Source organism: Furipterus horrens, unplaced genomic scaffold (assembly GCF_987537825.1).
Source record: "Furipterus horrens unplaced genomic scaffold, mFurHor1.1.pri manual_scaffold_13, whole genome shotgun sequence".
Classification (NCBI taxonomy): Eukaryota; Metazoa; Chordata; class Mammalia; order Chiroptera; family Furipteridae; genus Furipterus; species Furipterus horrens.
Genome location: NW_028327183.1, coordinates 30,444,695 through 30,463,965, shown reverse-complemented (window position 1 = coordinate 30,463,965; position 19,271 = coordinate 30,444,695). Strand labels below are relative to the sequence as shown.

General features: G+C 53.6%; 1 protein-coding gene across 1 annotated transcript; it reads right to left on the bottom strand.

Moving 5' to 3' along the window:
- Positions 1-12,173: 12,173 nt before the first annotated feature.
- Positions 12,174-17,471, bottom strand: LOC149994354 (speedy protein E4-like). The gene is made up of 7 exons (XM_090259040.1): positions 17,363-17,471; positions 16,615-16,785; positions 15,907-15,965; positions 15,456-15,541; positions 13,728-13,899; positions 13,470-13,544; positions 12,174-12,347 (listed from the first exon to the last, which is right to left on the bottom strand). Exons 1-7 carry the CDS (start codon positions 17,469-17,471, stop codon positions 12,174-12,176), a joined length of 846 nt encoding a protein of 281 aa, XP_090115166.1.
- Between the last annotated feature and the right edge of the window lie 1,800 nt (positions 17,472-19,271).

Genomic DNA, 19,271 nt, shown 5'->3' with positions numbered 1-19,271 from the left:
TTTCTTCCCGGTCTGGGGGCTAGTTGGTGCCTTTATGTATTCAGTCATTTCCGTGGGTCTGTTCCTCTGAGACTCCCCTTGTGAGGTGCCCCTCCTTCACGTGGCTGCGCCACCAGCACAGGTAGAGCGTGGCGTTCCTGCAGAGCAGCTGACTGTGTGGGGAGATACGTTCAGTCCCTATAGCTGGGCCGATTTCATTGTCTTGTTGCTTCCGCATCGCACCAGAGACTCTCCACGCTGTGATCACATGGCCATTTTGGAGTGCTGTATTGGCTAGTGTTTCTGGGTTGGGATTTGGTGACATTTGGGGCGATTTCCTGTCAAACGACTGTAAGTTCTTCATGGGCCTTCCACGTCCATGCGCCATTCTGGGTGGCTCAGCTGTGCGCTCCAAGCTCTTGCCCCCTCCTGTCTGCCTCAGGGAACCTCAGGCTGTTGTCGGGACCCGTCTGCCCTGCCACATTTCCTCTGCAGTTCTTCCAGCTCCTAGCATCCCCTCCCCCTGCTCCTGTGGTCCTTGGGCTTCACCCTTGCCCTCAGAATGATTCTCATGCTGGCTGCTGCCTCCGGCGCGGCTGTCCCCCCTGACTGCGGGTCCCACCGCAAGGCCGATCTGCTCAGGATCTTCCGATCCTCCTGCCTTGTGCACGTCCAGACTTTAGTTTCTTGTCTTGCCCCTGCTTCACATCTCACCAACCCAGGAGACGTGTGTCCCTCCAGAGGAAGTGAGTTGGGGAGGCCCGAGTGGTCATCTCTCCTGGAAATGTAACCCTTGCTGTCCTCTCGTCTCATGGGCGAGAACAACGCTTCTGTGATTCCTCTAAAGCCCAGAATTTCAGGGGCAGGAAGCTGGTGCTCCGCCGGTGCCCTCCCCGCCTTTATCCTGTGGGAGCCCGCGTGGTCCTGGCTGTACCCTCAGTTCCTCTGTTATTTGTCCATAGCTCAGTGTGTTAAATCTCTTTAGAGTTAGAACCAAGCTCGCTACACCAGTCCCTGTGTACACACACTCAAGAAAAGTTGTGTGACTCTTAGGGACGACCAGCTGGCTTTTATGAGTAATATGACCAGTTCTTCTCTTTGATAACTGCTTTTTGAGTGTTGTGAGGCTATTTGATGATGTCATCTTAGAGCAGCATGGAGATGGTTGTCATCCGTGGCCCGTGTGGCTCAATGGATTGAACATCGGCCTGCAAACTGAAGGGTCGCCAGTGCGATTCCCAGCCAGAGCACATGCGTGTGTTGCAGGCCAGGTCCCCAGTTGGGGGCATGTGAGAGGCAACCAATCAATGTTTCTCTCTCACATCCCTGTCTCCCTCCTTTCCCTCCCTCTGAAAGTAAATAAATAAAATCTTCAAAAAGGAAAAAAGAGTGCGAGCACTCCAAATAGCATCGTAGAGGGAGGCAGGTGCTCACGTGTCCCAGGCATTACAGGCTGTGACCCCCAGAGGACAGCATACGTGGTCAATAAGGCCCCTGCAGAGCACGTCTTGGCTGTGGGTGTAGGGGGTCGGGCAGGTAGCTGGTGTTTGTGCACGCAGACCCAGGGAAAAGCCGTGAGATAGGAAAATCTACCTCTGTAAGGGAGAGCAGGGAGCAGACTGAAGCAGAGGCTGGCCAAACTTACATATGAGGTACGTCTGGGGCAGCTGAAGAATGAAATGGATCCCCACACCACTTGGCAAGCACCAAAGAATGACATAGGAAAGAGGGGTGAAAGTCACAGGTACTAGTACATGAGTGCAGCCAGGTATAGGTAATTACATGTTTGGCCCGGGTGGGACAAGCACCTGTTCTGGGAACCAGTACACAGCAGGAGACTATGGAGGATGCCGATTTAAATCTAAATGAAGATCATTTCTGATCAACCAGTCTCTGAGAGGTGTTTGCAGAAATGAGCCTCCATTCTGGCTCAGGTCCAACCTGTGGGACAGACACAGTCACGTCAAAGAACAATCTTCTCCGTAGGTGGGTAGGGACTTCTGGGGAGCAGGAACTGGTGTGGTCAGGGGTAGGTCAGGATGTGAGCAACAGACTGGGGACAAGGGCCATGACGAGGTGAACACACACACGTGCGTGCGGGGATGTGGGCAGACAAAGGAGGCTATCTGGAGGTTTCTTTTGACTGGTTATTCTTGACCCCTTGAAAACGGTTGGGAAATTCAGAGAATAATTTATATTATCTTCATTTGGTATCCTAAAGTGTTTAATCTGCCCCCAACGAAAGCAGGTTTCACAATGCAGGAGCATATTTTTGTGAGTTTGCTTTTGAAGGCAACTCACCCTTATTCCCTGGCATAGGTGGGAGCGTGAGCCAGCCTTGATTCAGAAGCGAAGGGTCTGAGTTAGGAGCTGGCAGACATCCTCCATACTCAACAGCAGAACGAGCACAAGCAGAGGAAAACACTAGGCATACATTATACAAGCTGGATATCTTAGTCGGGGCACAAGGGTTCCCAAAAGAGCCACTCTAAATGCCCACAGGCTGCGCCCTCTGCTGTGAGCTCCATGGATCCATGACAGGGACAGGAAGAGAGTGTCCCAAGATTGCCCTCCCTCATGAGTTTCTGGTGTGAATCTGTTGATTAAAATGAAGATCTAGCACATTTTCTTTCCAGCCAGGCCTCTCATTTTTGACAAGTGCTTGCCTCCCAAGGTACCAGGGATTGAGTGCGATGGCAGAGAGGGAAAGGGTGTTGAGTCATATGAAAACTATTTATACCATCGTGAAAGTGGAACCATCCTTAGCCCTTTCCCTGCTGTGTCTGTTCAGGTGTAAACCCTCGCGTGAGGTCAGGACGTTTCGTGAAAATTCCTCCCGGTTACGAGCACATGAGGTACAGAGATGCGTACACCTGCCGTATGTACCTCCTGCTGCTTTGGCTTTGGCAGGGCAGCATGGTGAGAAGCTGCATGGGGAGGGACCTCTGACTCACGGCACGCGGACGCTTTGGTCCTAAGAGCAAGCTGCCCTTGGCTTGTGCTGTCTTTTCACCTTTCCGCTCTGTTCCCTGTGGGGTGGCCGTAACCAGCGTCGTACCTGAGCGGTGGGCTGGGCCGGGCCAGGTTTCTGCAGCATCTTTTGTGTTTTGGGGTAGTACCAGCACGATCGCTCTGATGCATACCTTAGCACCTATTATTTATTAAGGCCGAGCGGAGAGAGCAGGGTCGAAGCCCTAAAGCCCTTGTATTCCAAAAGGTAGTGTAAGTGGTTTGTCCTAGGCTTCAGTAGTCACTTGCGTTTAGACAGCATATGTGAATCTGAAGAAATGGCGTACCTGTACCCACATGCACGTGAGACAAAACGCCGTAGAAAGAGTTAATTATTTAGAACCGGATTCCTCTTGATGGACATTACTTGGGCTCTGGAACTTTTCCTAAGCCATATTCCATGGTGATTAAGGCTATCTCCAGTTTTTATTAGGTTGAGCTGAGATGCAGAGTGTGAATTTCAGTTGTCAAGAAAGATGTTAAAAATATCTGCTTGCAGGGACCCGCTGCTGCTTATGACCTCAGCCCCGCTGAGTGGGCCCTGTGTCGGCATCGCCTGTGTGGACGAGACCCACTTCTGAGTCTTATAAGGGCACGGTTTCTAATAAAACCTACTCGGAACACAAGGAATAGAGTCATCTGTGGCGTTTCTCCTAAGCCCTGCCAGGCTCTGGACGTGCGGCTGACGAGCTCGCTTGTCCCATTTTACTTATAGCAGGGAACCCCCCAGGAGTCAGTGTGGAGACGCCAGGACTGGTGGGCGTGCTGGGGGCAGTGTCTGAGCGCTGTGCACAGCCCACAGTGCTTGTGTCGTCGGGCCCAGAGCTGAGCTGCCTGAGTGAAGACCAGTGGCGAGGGGGCTCGTCAGGAGTGTGTATAAGCGGTCAGGAGGAGCCGGGCCCCAAGGGGGTGAGGTGGGCCAAATCTGAAGGCATGAATTGTGTTCTCCTCCAAAACCTGTTGGAAGCAGCCTCTCTAGAACATTCTGTCTTAGACGGCCCCGCTCTCGCTCTGCTTGGCAGTCAGTGAGCCACGGTGCCTTCTCCAGGCCCGTGGAAGAGAACATGACGTAGCACTTCTTAATGAGAGTTGTCGATCAATCGCCATGGCTGTGCTGACGGGAACAGCCTGGCACGGGCTTTTAAATGCAGTGGACAAGCACTTAGAGGGTCATTATGTCATACATTTGCCACGGGATTCTTCTAGAACAACAGTGTCTCTGGAACTGATAGCCAAGACCGAGAATGGAATTGTGACCCACGTGTGGGAGGGAGGCTCGGGGGCTGGGAGCTAGGAAGTGCCTGGAGTTGTGTTGGGCGTGTGTTGTGGTCGGACGTTTTCTGTAGCTTGTAAGAATGTATCGTGAGTCCAGACTTTTCACCACGCCTTCCAGGGCCTCTGGACTTTAGCCACGTGTTATGATGTCCCCCAGCTGCTGATAGCCAACAGCTTAGAAGGCACCGTTCTAACTGGAGATTGCTGTCCTCTCTACGCTTTGGGTGTAGTTATAAAAATGGAGTAGTCATTGTGTTGTAGGAAATTAGGAAGATCCAGAAAACATAATGAAAATACGATGTGGGTAAGCATTGGCTGCATTTCTCTGTGGACATATTTAAACTGAGTGGTCTCTTGCCTCCATGAGTATGAGGAAAAAATATATAATGTGTGAAAAGAGAGCCATGGCTGGCACGGCTCAGTGGATTGAGCGCTGGCCTGTGGACCAGAGGGTGGCCCGTTCAATTTCCAGTGAGGGCACAGGCCTGGGTTGCGAGGCAGGTCCCCATCGGGCGTGCATGAGAGGCAAGCACAGATGGATGTTTCTCTCCCTCTCTTACTCCCTCCCTTCCCCTCTCTCTAAAAATAAATAAATAAAGTATTTGAGGGGAAAAAACAGTCATTTCAACCCTAATTTCAAACCTCTCTACGCCCCAGTATCCCAGTGCTCCTAAAATGTTCTGATGCAGTGCAGCTTCGAATTTCTTCTCTGTTGTTACCCAGACGTTCCAGAGAAGCGCTGTGACGATTGGTTTGCGAGGTGCCTGGGACCTTGCACTGTTTCCTCCTCCTCCGTTCGCTCCGTTCCTGGAGCTACTGAGGGCCCGTGTCCCCCTGGTCTTCTCAAAGCCTCTAGGCCGTGTTCTGCTGGACCAGAAAGGATCCACAGTCTTGACCGAGTGCACGACGCTGTCCTAGAGAGAAGCAAGTCAGCATCACCTGAGGCTGCAGATTGGGACTGTCAGGAGCTTTGTGGCCTCAGATTAGTGGCTTTTGCAGTATCACTTGTGTTTCTTTTTCTCCATATCAGGCCATGTGTTATCTTACTAATCTGTGTGTGTAAGAAGGTGGAAGCATCATGGGGCGATGTGCTGTCCTTATGACATACCTCCCACGTGTCCCTGTGTGCAAATTGATGGTGACTGTTGAAGTGCATTTTGAACTTGAAAATAACGACCTGTAGGGCTCTGGCTTTGAGGTTCTAACCTAGAATCCTGGCAGTGCTCCAAATTGCTCTAGTAGATAGAAGGAGTTTGGTATACAGTGAGGCTGGACAGGCCACTTTCAGCCAGTGTGCACCTCAAGGCTGTCAGGCAGGAGGAGGAAATCCCCCCTCATTCACAGGAGGGTTATTATCTTGTTGTAGTTAGAGAAGCCATGTCTCAGCTCTTGCAGCCGGGCAGGAGGGGTTCCCTCTTACTGGTGGGAGATCAGCCTTGCACTCAGGTCTCCACCTGACTGGACGAGGCCCACCCCAGTGGGGAGAGCGGTCGGCTTTACTCAGTCCGCCGGTATAAGTGTTAACCTCAGCCAGAAGCACCTTCCCAGGCGCATGTGCAATCATGTTTGGCCAAGTGTCTAGGCACCCTGTGGTCCAGTCCAGTTGGTACACGACGTTACCTACCACACAGTGCCTGCACAGAGACCCCAGACCCTACGCCTGGCAGTCAGGGCTTTATGTGAGTTGGTTGCCCATTAATTCAGTCAGCTATTCACCGAACAAGTACGTGTGCAAAGGCAGAGGAAAACTGAAGTGAAGGACATTTTCCAAAAGGTTTACTGCAGCTGGTCCTCTCTCTAGTGAGATTTCAGGTTGGCACTGGGTTTCCTTCTCTCCAGTCGTCTTCAGTGAATACGGTTGCCTTGCTTTTGAAATCAGGTGGGGAAGTGCGATGTTTTTAAAAAAAGAGAGAAGACCCAACTTAATTCTTAATGTACAGTCCCATGACATTGTGGGCTCTGCCGCCACCTCTTAAGGACTCCCGTGCCCCCTCAGCTGTGTAAACGGACGCGAGGCTCGTCATTTCACAAAGGCGCTCAGCTCAGTCCATGTCTTGCAAGACAGCAGTTCCCTGTCATTGGAGCTGCTCACACTGAGGCTGGGTTTCCAAAGGACTCCGTTGTCTGTTTTACTATGCTTTTCAAAGACGTTTTCATTCTTAGAATTCTTTAGGAAGTTTTGTAGGTAAGCTTTGCTGAATTCCTTGTGTGCAAGGCTGTTACAAGCCTTTGTAATTTCTTCATAGTCCTGTCTTCCCCCTCCTGCCCTGTCCCCTGATGCACTGTCAAGTGAAGACTGGCTGGCTCTAAAATGAAGACCCGCTTTGTCTCTTCCTGTAGTGCTCCACCGATACAGACACATCTCGGGGTTGTGGCAGCCGGATATCGGGCCCTGTGGAGGACTGCTGAATGTGGTGGTGAGTCCGAGAGCCTCGCGTGTGAATTCTTTTCTTTTCTTTTCTTTTCTTTTCTTTTCTTTTCTTTTCTTTTCTTTTCTCTTCATGTGTGGTTTCTTGTGAAGTCAGGACTGCTGCCCCATGTGGATGGAACTTAGTGCCTTTTCTACCCGAGGGGCAAGTCAGCTGCTTGCTATATGTCATTGGAGCAATCACAAGGAACCTCTCATCAGTTATTTTTCGCGGCCCTAGGTGGTTCTCTGTAGAGCAGCTTCTCCCCCACCGTGAGGTGTGCATGTGCCCTGAACAGGGCCTCCTGAACAGAAACGCTAGGGCCAGGCATGTGCGGTTAATACTTTGGCAGCTCCGGGCAGGCGCCTGGGCCCAGGTGTTGCTGTAGCTGATGTCCCAGTGGAAACAGTCGGGTGCCCCGGGGAGCGCTGGTGTTCTGCCCCTGCTTCCCTTCTCGCTGGCTCAGGCCAGAAGCCCGGTCCGGGAGACCGGCTGCTCGCCATGTAACAGTGGTGGGTCTGCCTCTCAGCGGCCCCGGACAGCCTCAGTGTGGCTCTTCCGAGCGTGGTCCAGACGGGCCACCTGGGGACTCTGGTTGCTCACCGAGTGGGGTTTGCACGGGGATAAGTATGGCTTTATATTCTTTGGTGGGAGCGTTCGTTAAGAAACACACTTTACATATGTTACGTTTGATATCACTGGGCAAAAGCCTTGCTATTAAAGCATTTTCTCAGGGACAACCCAACAGCTCCCAGCGTGGGCGTATGTTTTTCTTTTTAGTCGTGGGGTGGGTGGGGGGTGGGGGTGAGAATTGTTTTTCATACTGGCAGTGAGTCATAAAAATGAATAAAAAGAAGCTTCTCAAAGCAGGGGAAATGGATGCCATGACTGAATAACAGCAACTGGCTCTCGTCTCAGACAGGCAGCCACAGGAGTGAGTAAGTTCTCTCCTCCCGTGGCTAGAGCTAGAAGCTGTAGATCTGGGCTCTTCCTGGGCAGGCAGGAGCGACTACGGGGTCCTCCCGACCGGGCTGTCCGTGTCCCTGCACTGAGAATGTGGGTGCATTTGTGCTGAGCGTGTGTGTGGGGACTGCGTGTCCTTTGATCTGAGTTCTGTCCCTTTCTATCTGTCACTGGTTCAAACACACAAGAATAGCGGGAATGGTAGCATGAACTGCCAATGCCTGCCACCGGGATTCAGCAGTTACTGGTAGTGCGCCAAGTTTGTGGCCTCTGTCTCTGCCCCTTGCCGTTCTGTTTTTAGGAGGTTTCAAGCAAATCCCAGGCCTGTGTTGCTTCATGTGTTCATCCTTCAATGTGGATCTCTACAAATGTGGGTATTTCCCTACATATGCACCACGTTCTTATCACATCTTGCAAAAGTAGCGGTAATTCCTTGACATTACCTGAGACCCTGTGCATATGTAAGGTTCCCCGATAGTCTCAAAACTGCCTTTGACAGCTGGTTCGTTCCAATCGGGACCCAAAGCAGGCCCGCACGCTGTAGTTGTGTGTTTTGCTCGTGATGTCCTGTTGAAATGAGCACCCCGTTTTTTTCTCAGGTCAGTTGCCCTATTTATTGGGCATCACTTAGGAGATTATTCCGCTTCTTCCTCGTGTCGTTTAGCTACCTCCCCTTTCTAAAAGGCTTTCTTGGATTCAGGTCTAACTGCTTTTTTTGCATTTAAAGAGTTCATTTTTCAGCTGTATTGAGATATAATTGACAAAAATGTAAGATTTCTAAGGCACACTGCATGGTCCCACCATCTAGCTACCGGTAGTTAACGTATCCATCATCTCACGTTGAAGTTGTCTTCTCAGTAAATTTCAGTGATCAAATACACTGTTATTAAGTATAGTCTCATTGACTTTTAGAAATATTTATTTATTTTTAGAGAGAAGGGAAGGGAGGGAGAAGGAGAGGGAGAGAAACATCAATGTGTGGTTGCCTTTCACACGCTCCCACCTGAGGACCTGTCCCCCAACCCAGGCCTATGCCCTGACTGCGAATGGAACCGGTGACCCTTTGGTTTGCAGTCGGGCACTCAATCCACTGAGCCACAGTAGCCAGGGCTCACATTGTTTTTCATTAGATAACGACTCTGTCATGAACAAGCACTTGATGGGCAGGGCCATGCTTGTCCCATTGTGATAGATCAGGGGTATCTTGATGTGTGTTGGCCCTGAGGTGCTCCGTGGGCCTGGAGCATGCAGACGTGGGTGGTCACTGTGAAGAGCTGCGGGTGAGGAACCTCTGCCTTGGTGCCTCAGGTAACCCTCCTGTGGACGTGCGCCCTTGTCCTTCCTACAGGTGGGACGGCTCGTTCATTATCGGTTGAATGTACCTGCCTCCCCATGGCCCCGATGTGGATGACCCCATGCGATTCAAGCCCTGGTTTAGAATTCACCTGACGGAGAAGAAATCGACCCACGGCGGAGTGCATGTATGGCCACAGCGGGCCGCACAACGGCCACATCCAGGTGAGTGTGTGCTCGGGCTCCCTTAGGTACGGCAGCCGTGTGCGGGCAAGGGGCCAGGCCTCCTCTCTCTTCCCGGTCTTGGTGCCAGCGAGTTTGCCATGGTGTCTGTAGCTACAAGCCCGTGTCCGTACAGAGCAGGAGAAATGGGAGGAAACAGGGCTCTACCCCCACTACTTCTGTGTGTTGTTTAGGCTGTGGTGCTGTATGTCACTCCCCAAAGAGTCACTAGTTGGACCTCTCCACTGGTTCTGCATCCAATTAAAAGCATTTGTTCTTTCCAACCACACCATTCCTCACTGTTGTTTTTTCAATACCCCTGAGACTACTAAATGATAGCCCCTTTTTCCTGCTCTAAGAATCGCCTTGGACAAGTGCTTGTTATCATTGTAGCGCAGTGTTTCTTCAGATTGTAATCATCGGTTTTATATTATGCCACATATTATACTTCAAAAGCCATATTGAAGGAAAGAGTTTTTTTTCTAAAATAATTGTTGTCACAAAATAATTTTAATGCAGTAAACTTTTTGCTAAATTGTGTCAAAGGACACGGCTTACAAAAGAAGGGGGTATTTACTACATGTCGTGAAATTTTCAGCCCATGAATAATGCTCTTATAGACATTTTCCATCAACTGCATTTCTGAGCAAAATAACATGGCATTTCTCCTACAAACTTTAACAGTGACGCATGGCGCTCAAAGGGTTAAGCCTCATTGGAATCAGAGAAGGTGTGAGGGTGCTGTGCACCTGTGGGTGGGGTGAGCATGGCTCGGGAACATGGGGTGCCCCTGCTCCCTACGGATGTGGCATCCTAGGTCAGCCACACGGCCTGGGCCCCGCGGTGGGGCGGGGAGGTGCGGGCTCTGCACCGCTGCAGCCCCGTGCGGCTCTGCCACGCTCTCCCGTCACCCTCCCCGCAGCAACGGCCTGACCTGCCGCCGCATCTACCTCCCGCCCAGCCACCCGGAGGACCTCATCAGGCCGGGCCTCTTCAAAGGCACCTACGGCAGCCACGGCCTGGAGAGTGTCGTGCTCAGCTTCCATGGGAAGCATGCCAGGGCCACGAAGATCACGGTAAGTCCTCGGGCCACCGGGCGGGTTCAGCCCTGCGCGGATTTGTCAGGCGGGCCTTGGAGTTGCACGACTTGGGCGGCAGGCACCCTGGCTCCTTGGTAGGGCCCAGACCACAGCACCGCTTCCCCAGGATGTGTTTGGGAATCCAGGTCCTCAGGCCTGACCCAGACGCACCCAAGCTGGGTCTCAGGAGATTGTAAGCAGTTCGTCTTTCCCACACAGAGAAAACACTGATGCCCTTGCTCCACCCTGCGGATTCTCACGTAATGGGTAGCGGGCTGGGTACGGCTTCCGCAGGCTCCCCGGGTGACCCCAAGGGCTGTGACATTGGAGATCCCTGCGGTGGCACCAGGAAATGTCCCCGTCCAAAGTCCCCCTCTGGAAATGTCCTTTATCCTGGCTCCTTTCCTTCCCTGTCTCACTTCCGCCCTCCCTTACCAGCCCGCCTGGATTACTCCCACTAAAACCCTGGTCCTCGGCCCTTGCCTCAGGCTCTGGGATGAGGAACCATCGATAAGATAAGGCACGCTGACTGGGTCTTGAGGGTGAGGGAATGTTCCGAGGGGCAGGGCCATCTGAGCTGAGACTTGAAGATGAGTCTCATTTTCCACCAGTGAAGGGTGAGAACAGAATGTCTGGGCAGAGGCACACCGTGTGGAGGCCGCCAGGTGACAGTGCGGGGTGTGCAAGCCACGTAGGAGACTCATGCTTGGGAGGGGACTGCGATAGAGGATGGAGCTGGGGCGAGACAGTGGGGGGTTTTTAGAAGATCACAAGTGCGTCACACTTGTGTTTGGGAAAAGGCATTATGGCCGAATCGATGGCCTGGGATGCAAGGTGCGAGTGGACAAGGGAGACCCCCTCAGAGGCTACGGCAGACAACGTGGCAGGGGAGGTGCTGTGGAGAACGTGGCGCTTGGGCCTCAGTGGCGGCAGTGGTGATTTTATTCCAGGTATGGGGGAGGGTTTGGTCCCATCGTTCAGAAATCGGTCCAGATGTGCTCCAGGGCAGTGACAGCCACCTGTCCTTAATGCAGTGGCAGCTTTGCTGCAGTGACCCCACCCATCAGGGTGCTGTGTAGTTTATGAGACCTGAGCCCCAGCATTCCCTGCCTGTGTGTGTTTTCTTGAAGCTGGCGCGAGGAGCCACAAGAGGGCGCTGTCTGCAAGCCTTTGGTCTGGCACTTCCTCAGAGGCCAGGACTGGAAGCTGCTGCTCCATGGCCCAGCTTGGCCTCGACTTTACCTGCTGTCTGCTGTGGCTGCGGACTGCTGTCTCCAGGTAACGCCCTGACCTCTGAGACCTTCTGGGCAGAATGTGTTCCAAACAGTTGTGAAGGGGTTTTGGGAAAGTTGTTCCCGTGATCCGTGGCACCTCGGTCTCCAGTCTGGTAGCACAAAGCAACATCTACCCCCCTCTTCTCTTTTTTCCTGCTACTCTCTTTATCCCTTCTCTGTGCCTTACTATTTACTGAGCAAGTACCGTGTAATACAGCTCCATCCGGGCAAACTTTCTACAGTGGCATATTCTAGATCAGTACCTTTCAGTAGAGGAGCCAAAAGGCACATGTGGCTATTGAGCACATGAAATGTGGTCACTGCACTTGAGGTTCTGAATTTTGATATTTGTACCCTTGATTTTAACTGTGAACGGCCATGTGCGTGCCCTGGGTGAGAGGCTCAGTTGCTTAGAGTGGCGTTCCTGTGTGCCTAAGTTGTGGGTCCGATCCCCCATCAGGGCGCATCCAAGAAGCAGCCGGTGAATACATAAATAGGTGGAACAACGATCCACGTTGATATCACTCATTCTCTCCCCAAGGTTAATAAAAAGAAAACTTTATTTTAATGAAATAAACAGATACCCAGCCGTGTGCGCTGAGCCGCTAACACACCGGGCAGCGAAACCACAGCCCTGTGGCTGCTGCTCTTGACCCGCCCTCCCTGCTGGCTCACATGACAGCACCATGGGACCCAAGCGAGGCCTCAGGACCCTGGTCACAGTAGTAGCTCGAGACATGCTCATCAGCTTCTTGCCTTTGAAGGGTTTTTAGTGTGAGCGCGCGGACAATGGCTTCCGTGTCTGCCTCATCTTCAGCTTGAGCTCTCAGTAGGTGCCAGGTACCCTGCAGGCTCACAAGTGCTCCCCAGGTGGGGTGGCCACTCATGCGAGTGCAGGGTGGAGACCCAGGCCCCAGGAGTGTGGCAACCTGTCCGCCTCGCTTCGCACAGAGCCAGGCCAGCTCCCAGGGAGCACAGTGAGCTCGAGGCCACTCCCTGCAGGCCTTGCCTCTCCTCTGGGAAACAACGTGTCTGGTTTCCTGAGAAGAGGAGGCTGTCTGGTGGCTGTTCAGGGACCGGAGACAAGACATCATTGGAGGAAAACCGTCCTTTGGAAAGATCATGCTGGAGAACGTGAGCCGAGCTGCTGCCGCGGGTGAAAGCAGCCTCAGTGAATGAACCCCGAATGTGACTGAGAAGCACCCGGAGGAATGCCTGCTGCACCGAGCCGGAGACTCTGCTGTGAGAGAATGTCAAAGAGACCGTCCAATGCACCGAGGACTGCGTGAGCCACCTCACCGAGAAGTGGCGCCCCTTAGGGGATATTGGGAGAAGGCCGGTGAAATGAGATAGGCTCACAAGAGGCCGCCCACTTCTCAGATGGGAAGAATCCCAGCTCTGCCCAGCAGAGGGTCGGTGCATTCTGAACCAAGGCCAGGGATGGGCAGTGCTGGCCCAGAGGGGCTGGTTCCCGTGGTTTCTCCCCAGCCTGGGGTCTGAGACACCAACCTGGTGCCGAGGACAGTGTGCTCGAAGGATGTCCCAGTCAGGCCAGCGCAGGCCAGGGGCAGGCGGCCTTCCTGCTCTCCAGGCTGTCGCCTTCCTGCCACAGCAGCGGAAAGTTTGAAGACAAGAGAAAGAGAGTGGAGCCGGGAGTGGGGAGCGGCCCTGCCACACCAGGAGTGCGTTTCATGCCCTGTTTCATAAAGAACTCTATTCCGCAAAGCTATCGTTTAGAATGGAAGGGCAGGGGAAGTGCTTTTGGGACAAGGTAAAGCTAAAGGAGTTCCGGCACATGCCTGGCTGTGTGCCTGGTGGGTGTGCTTCAGACGTGTGGCAGGGTGACGGAGAGGGATGGGGTCGACGATCATGGGCGGTGCAGTTAAATGTGTCGGGTTTCCTCCAGGGTCCACAGATGATTCCGTCTGCACCCGTGGGGACACAGCCCTCCCTCCGTTCACACCTACCTTAGCCTTCGGGGTCTGAGAAAGGAGGGCACGGTCTCGCCGCCACACCCAGAGCTGGGGATCGAAGGCCTGGATCTGGAAAGACAAAGAGTCCCTGAAAAGGTGAGGGCTCTCCAGGTGGACCCACGACCCTCCCCTTGTCCGCCCCTTCCCCCCACCCCCGTCTCTCTCACCCCCCCAGTCCCAGCTGTGAGGCCCAGGACCCTTTCCCTCCGCAGCCCGGCACCGCCCTCCACCAGAGCCCCGCCGCCCACCTACCTCTTCACACTCCTCCTTGGTGACCCATGCCCTGTAGCCCATGGAGCGGAAGAATTCAAACCGCTGCTTCTGGAACATGGGACGCCAGGCGCGGTTGTTGTTCCCGTAGAGGAAGAAAATGATGGCCTCTTTAGGGGCGCAGCGGTCCTCTTCCATGTCAATGGCGAGGTAGCTGAGGAAAGCCATCAGGGTGTCAGCTGAGAGCAGACGGAGAGGGGCCCTGCCTGCAGTCAGCTTCCCAGAGAGGACGCAGGCAGGACGGCCTTCACACAGGACCCGCAGGAGCCCCATGCAGGGTCGCAGAGCGCCTCCCAGGCACAAGAAGCCCCTGCTGAGCAGGCAGCTGAAGGGCCCCTCTCCTACCTTGACGATGCAGATACAGTGAACTGAGTGGGGAAGCCCACCCCCTTCGTTGACCCTGCCGTGCGCGCGCACACCCGTCTCCCTGTCGTGTGAGCCCCTGGACAGCTCCTGCGGGCAGGAGCCGACTGGCCCATCTCAGTCCTCACGGTTTCCTACCAAGTGACTGAGGCAGGACTGGGTTCCTTGGCGCATTCCCTCAGGGGCCCTTCTGAATGCTCCCATCCTCACACTCCCTGGCCCTGGAGGTGCACTTTGTAAGGTTTCATAGGACGAATGACCAAACGCTTTGTGTCCTCGTCAAGTGCAAAACTGATGCCCTCAGAGACTCAATGTCATACAGATTGTGCGACATGAAGAGGAGGGTGCCGAGTGTTTTAAGAACCCGTTGATATATATGTGCTTTTTGTTTGTTTGTTTATTTAAATTAGCAATGCTTTTCCTTGGCTACCGGGGTGCAGAAGTGAGGAGGTCCGAAGGTTTTGGCGTTTGAGTTAGTTCAGAGGAGATTGTGTCTTTCAGTTACATGCGTGTAAAAGTACCGCGACAGAAAGCACAATATACAGTCAGGGAAGGGTGTTGGGAAGAGCAGCGAAACGAAGAAGGGAGTGTCAGGGTGGTCACCGGGTTTGATGGAGGGTGCAGAGAGAGCTGGTTTCACAGCGAGAACTCTGGCCTCGGTTGAGAACAACATGAGCCAGTGGACTTGTTGGGTGGGGGGGTGGGGAAGTGGTTAGAGCTGTGTTTCGAAGTCCATTCAGGGAGATTGGTAAGAAAGAGCCCTGGGTCTTACTGTTTGTTCTCCTCCCCCGAGGAGATGTGTATTGATTCAGAGAGAGGGAGAGACATTGACGGGAGCGAGAAACCCGGATCGGTCGCCTCCTTCAGGAGCCCTGACCGCGACCGAACCCGCAACACTTCGGTGGACCGCACGGCACTCGAAACAGCCGAACAGGCCGGCCCGGGACCCGGGGCGAGTATTCACAATCGATCTGTGGTATGTGACGGGGGCCTGCACTGAGGAGAAGGACCGTGACATGTGGTGTCGTCGCGAGGTGTGGCGGGATGTGGGGGAGAAGACTTAGGAACGGTTCGTCTCAAGCCTGTTTACTCAGGGGAAGGGTGGTGTGAAATGTTTGTGAGGACCTGATGTTTTCTTGTGGTTTCTTCAGTCTTGTAACGGACATTGGTGTTGTTGGGTCTTCCTAAGAACAGTGTAAGAAACGCGGTAGTCCAGTCCTATCAAGTTCGTCCCCAGTGTACACGGTAGAAATGGGGTGGAAAGCAGGTGAGAGGTCGGAGACCCGCTCGTGTCCCCGCGCTCCCCAGAGGATGAAAGTGACTGATGGGGTTCAGCACGGTACTCACAGGGCCAGGAAGAAGTGGATGCGCCGGTACTGCCAGGAGAACAGGACGGCGCGGCTCAAATAGGCCAGGACCATTGAGAGCAGGTACTGGTGGGAAGAGGAGGAAGACACACACGAGGACTCACATTGTGAAAGAGGAAGAAGAGCGGGATAAGGGAAAGGCTGATGCTCCCGGCATGGCAGGCGCCTAGGGTCTCAGAGATGCTCTGTGTTTGGGCCGGCCGGCATCGGGAGGGTCTCTGAGAAGCTGGAGCGAGGGGGAGTCCCCAAGAGCTGAGAGAAGAGGGACAAGCCTTGGGCTCAGGTCCCAGAAGAGCCGGGGCAGAGGCAGGGTTGCCGTCCGCACTGCGAGACACGCCTAGGTCCCCGAAGGCAGGTTGGGGGGGGAACTGCGGGCTCAGGAAACCGCCGCCTGATCCGAGGGTCGATGGTAGAGCAGGAACCCCTCTCACCTTATCTGAGATTCTCAGCTGCGCGTCCCACTCAAGGAAACGTTTGATGACAGGGTCCTCTGTGAAGAGAGGGCAAGTGTGAGCCTGATGACAGCAACGGAGTTTCCGTGGGAGCGTACCGGGCTCAAGAGGGGAAGCGTGCCGCTCTGGGGGAAGGTTGAGGAGCGGGGCGAAGGGTGAGGCTGCCAGGAAGAGGGATAGAGGAGATCGTTCCCTGGGAAAGGAAGCAGGGGTGTCACCACCCTCACCCACCCAGTCCCGGGGGACCGAGCGACACGTAGGGTGGCAGCAGCTTATCTGCGTGACTGAGATCTTAGCGACTCAGTGCTGCTCCCCCATCACGCATGAATGCAGCCCTGCTCATTCATGCCAGAGCCATTCCGTCCTTTGTCTGTTGACAGTCACATCAAGGTGTGAAGTTGGCCTCCTTCTCTCCCCTTACACACGTGAAGGTATTTAGATTCAAAAGGCCAGTGAGAGCTCAGAAGTCTCCGAGGGTGCAATACTCACAGGCCACGTGATTCCCAGTGCAAACCCTCCTCAAGTCTAGCCTAATCTAAGGATCCCCACTGAGACTCGATAGGGAGCCCACCTAGGAAGGAGAGCCCACCAACCAGCAGGGAGTTCTTTTCTGTTGGGAAAGTATAGTTCTTCAAAGTTGTGACTTAAGAGTAGGCTAGGAGGGGGCTCTCCAGGGTATCTGCTTACTGAGAAGCCTGGCAAAGGCCTCCTGGTGTTCTCTCTGGACCGTTGTACCGCGCTTCCTTTTCAGGGTCATTTTGAGACCGTCCCGGTCCTCCACGAGCCAGGTGTTGTTAGGCGTGGGGACGGTCTCCTCCTGTGCCCCCCGCCTCTCTGCTCGCCCCCTCTTCCGCTTTGCTGCGGTTGTCCGAGCAGGGGTGGTGGATTCCACACTGGCGCCTGAGTTAAGAACCCAGGGTACGTTATAAGGCTTTTGCCTTTGAAATTCAGCTATTGGTCACCAAAACCCGACCTCGTTTCCACCCCACCTCTCCCCCCGTCCCTAGAAACCAACCCCTCCATTCTTTCTTGTCTCATAGGCTACCGGCCTTCTCCCCTGCCATCTTTTCATCTTCCTCCTTTGGTGAATCCAATACTCCGCCCCTCCACCGCCCCCCATGTTCACCTTGCTGTTATTCTTCTGTGTCCTCAAAGGTCTTCCTCGTTTGAGAGGATTTCTCCCATTGAAGGGGGACAAAAGGACCGTCCTTGTTTTTTCCCTTCCCTTCTCTCATCTTTGAATCTCATCTCCTATCCCTCCTTGCTTGCCTCCCAGGCTGTCCTTTCATGGGGATCTCCTGGTCCCCAGCTCCTGTCATCTCCTGTAATCTGGTGGTGCTCTGAATCTCTCCTTTCTTTCACACACAGCCTGCTCAGGGCCCCCTTCCTCCTTAATGTCAACCGTGCCAAATCCCGCCGCCCCCTGTTTCCTCACCTGATTGTCCTGCGTTCCCCCGAGTAACTCTGAGCTCCATCGGGCTCCCTGAGGTGCTCGGCTCTGGGCCAAGGTGGTCACAGTTGGCACTTGAGTCAGTGTCAGCCATGGCTCCTTGTTGTCCTTCCGTAAATGTGGGCGATCACAGAAGTAGTTGCCCACCTGAGCTGCCTAGCGCCACGGAATGGATCCTCCCAATCAGGAGGTTCGGAAGCCTCTGATGTCATCGGTTATTCCCACCCGGCCACCAGTTTGAAAGACTCCAACACACATATGTACCTGCCATACATAGAATCCATGTAAGTGCCACGCATGCACTTACTTCTCCTGACGGTCAGGGTAAACAGTGTCTCCTGCTGCTGACCCTACAAGCTCAGACCAGCCTCCAGAGCTGTCCTCCAGTGTCAGCATCGCTCTTTACCTCGTCCCCAGCAGTGCGCTGTTGTCTCCATTCTGAGCCTGAACTGGGTTGGCAGGTCTTCTCTCCCATTTCCATTTCAGAGTGTTGCCTGGCGGGAGAGGGAGGTAAAGCAGAAATACTGAGACCTTTCAAGAGCGGGGTAAAAGTGTAAAAAAGTTCCTGGGTCCGTGGCCCTGCCAAGTGACAATTTAGTTTCAAACGGCGAATTTGGTGCGCTGACCTGCGTGGCTCGTTGCACTGAGCATTGATCCTGCAAGCGACAGTTTCACCCGTGTGATTCCCGGTCAGGGCACCTGCCTGGGTCGCAGGCTGGTCCCCGTCTGGGGCCCTGTGCAAGCGGTCTTTGCCTCTCTCACACATCGGTTTCTCTCCCTGTCTTCCTCTCTTTCTCTCTTCCCAGCTCTTCCCTTGTACAATAGTGAATAAGTTGATCTTATTAAAATAATCAGTTGAGCGCGGTACAGGCACTTTGGAAAACGACAAGCACAGCACCAGCAAGCACAGGTTTTGGCGACGCTCGATGTCTCAGGAAACGATGTTCAGGATTTGGAAGCAGGGGAAACGCATCCTCAACCCTCAGGCAGCTTTCATTCCAAGAGACGTTGTGAGAACCTAAAATCCTAGAAAGCCGCACATGCGCTCACATGCTTCAGACGGTGTCTACGATTTGAGGGAGTCCATGAAGCACCCAAAGCCTGCCCCTCAAGTCCAGGGAAGGAACTCTCGTCCACATATCCACGTTTTCAGCCTGTGTTTCACTCTTGAGTCAGACATTTCACTACCGCTCAGGTACCCTATGAATGAAATGTCACCCACACAGGAAGACTTAAGTGGAAAGGTCTCCAGTTGAAGACAGAACAGAATGTTCCCTGTGCAGGTGGGGAGGGCAGATGCAGAAAAGGTACCGACCAACCCGTTACGCCGCAGGGTCAGCGGATGCTGTTTCTGAACCACCTGCCAGCCTCACAGCTCTCCTGTTTTCCTGGGCACGGAACCCTTTACTTCCTTTTGTTTATCCTCCCTCCCTCCCTCCCTTGCTTTCTTATTGTGGTGAAATAACATACTCAGTTTACCGTTTTAACCACAACAGAGGTTAAATTCGCGGGTATCGAACGCATGCACCTTGTGCTACAGTCACCGCCGTCCGTCCGCAGAACTTTGTCGTCTTCCCAAACTGAGACTCTGCACCCAACAAAGATGAACTTTTATCCGTCTCCCCCGGTCCTGGTAGCCAGCCACCCTTGCGCCTCCTGTCCGTAGGAGCTTGACTACTGTAGGGAACCCGTATCGGTGGAATCCTATAGTGTCTGTACATTTATTTCAGGCTTATTTTGTCAGCGTAAGGTTTCAAGGTTCATGCATGTTGTTGCATGCGCCAGAATTTCCTTCTTTTTATAGGATGGATGATATCGATTATAGAAACCGTATCTTGTTGCTGCATCCATGGGCTGATGGACACTCGGGTTGTTTCCACCCTTGGGCCGTGAG

Coding starts and splice junctions, on each gene's coding strand:
- LOC149994354 (XM_090259040.1), bottom strand. CDS start 17,471: ATGGCTGACACTGACTCAAGTGCCAACTGTGACCACCTTGGCCCAGAG. Junction 16,786..17,362: donor GGGGAACGCAGGACAATCAG/GTGAGGAAACAG, acceptor GGACAACCGCAG/CAAAGCGGAAGAGGGGGCGA. Junction 13,900..15,455: donor ATCCACTTCTTCCTGGCCCT/GTGAGTACCGTG, acceptor GGCTTTCCTCAG/CTACCTCGCCATTGACATGG.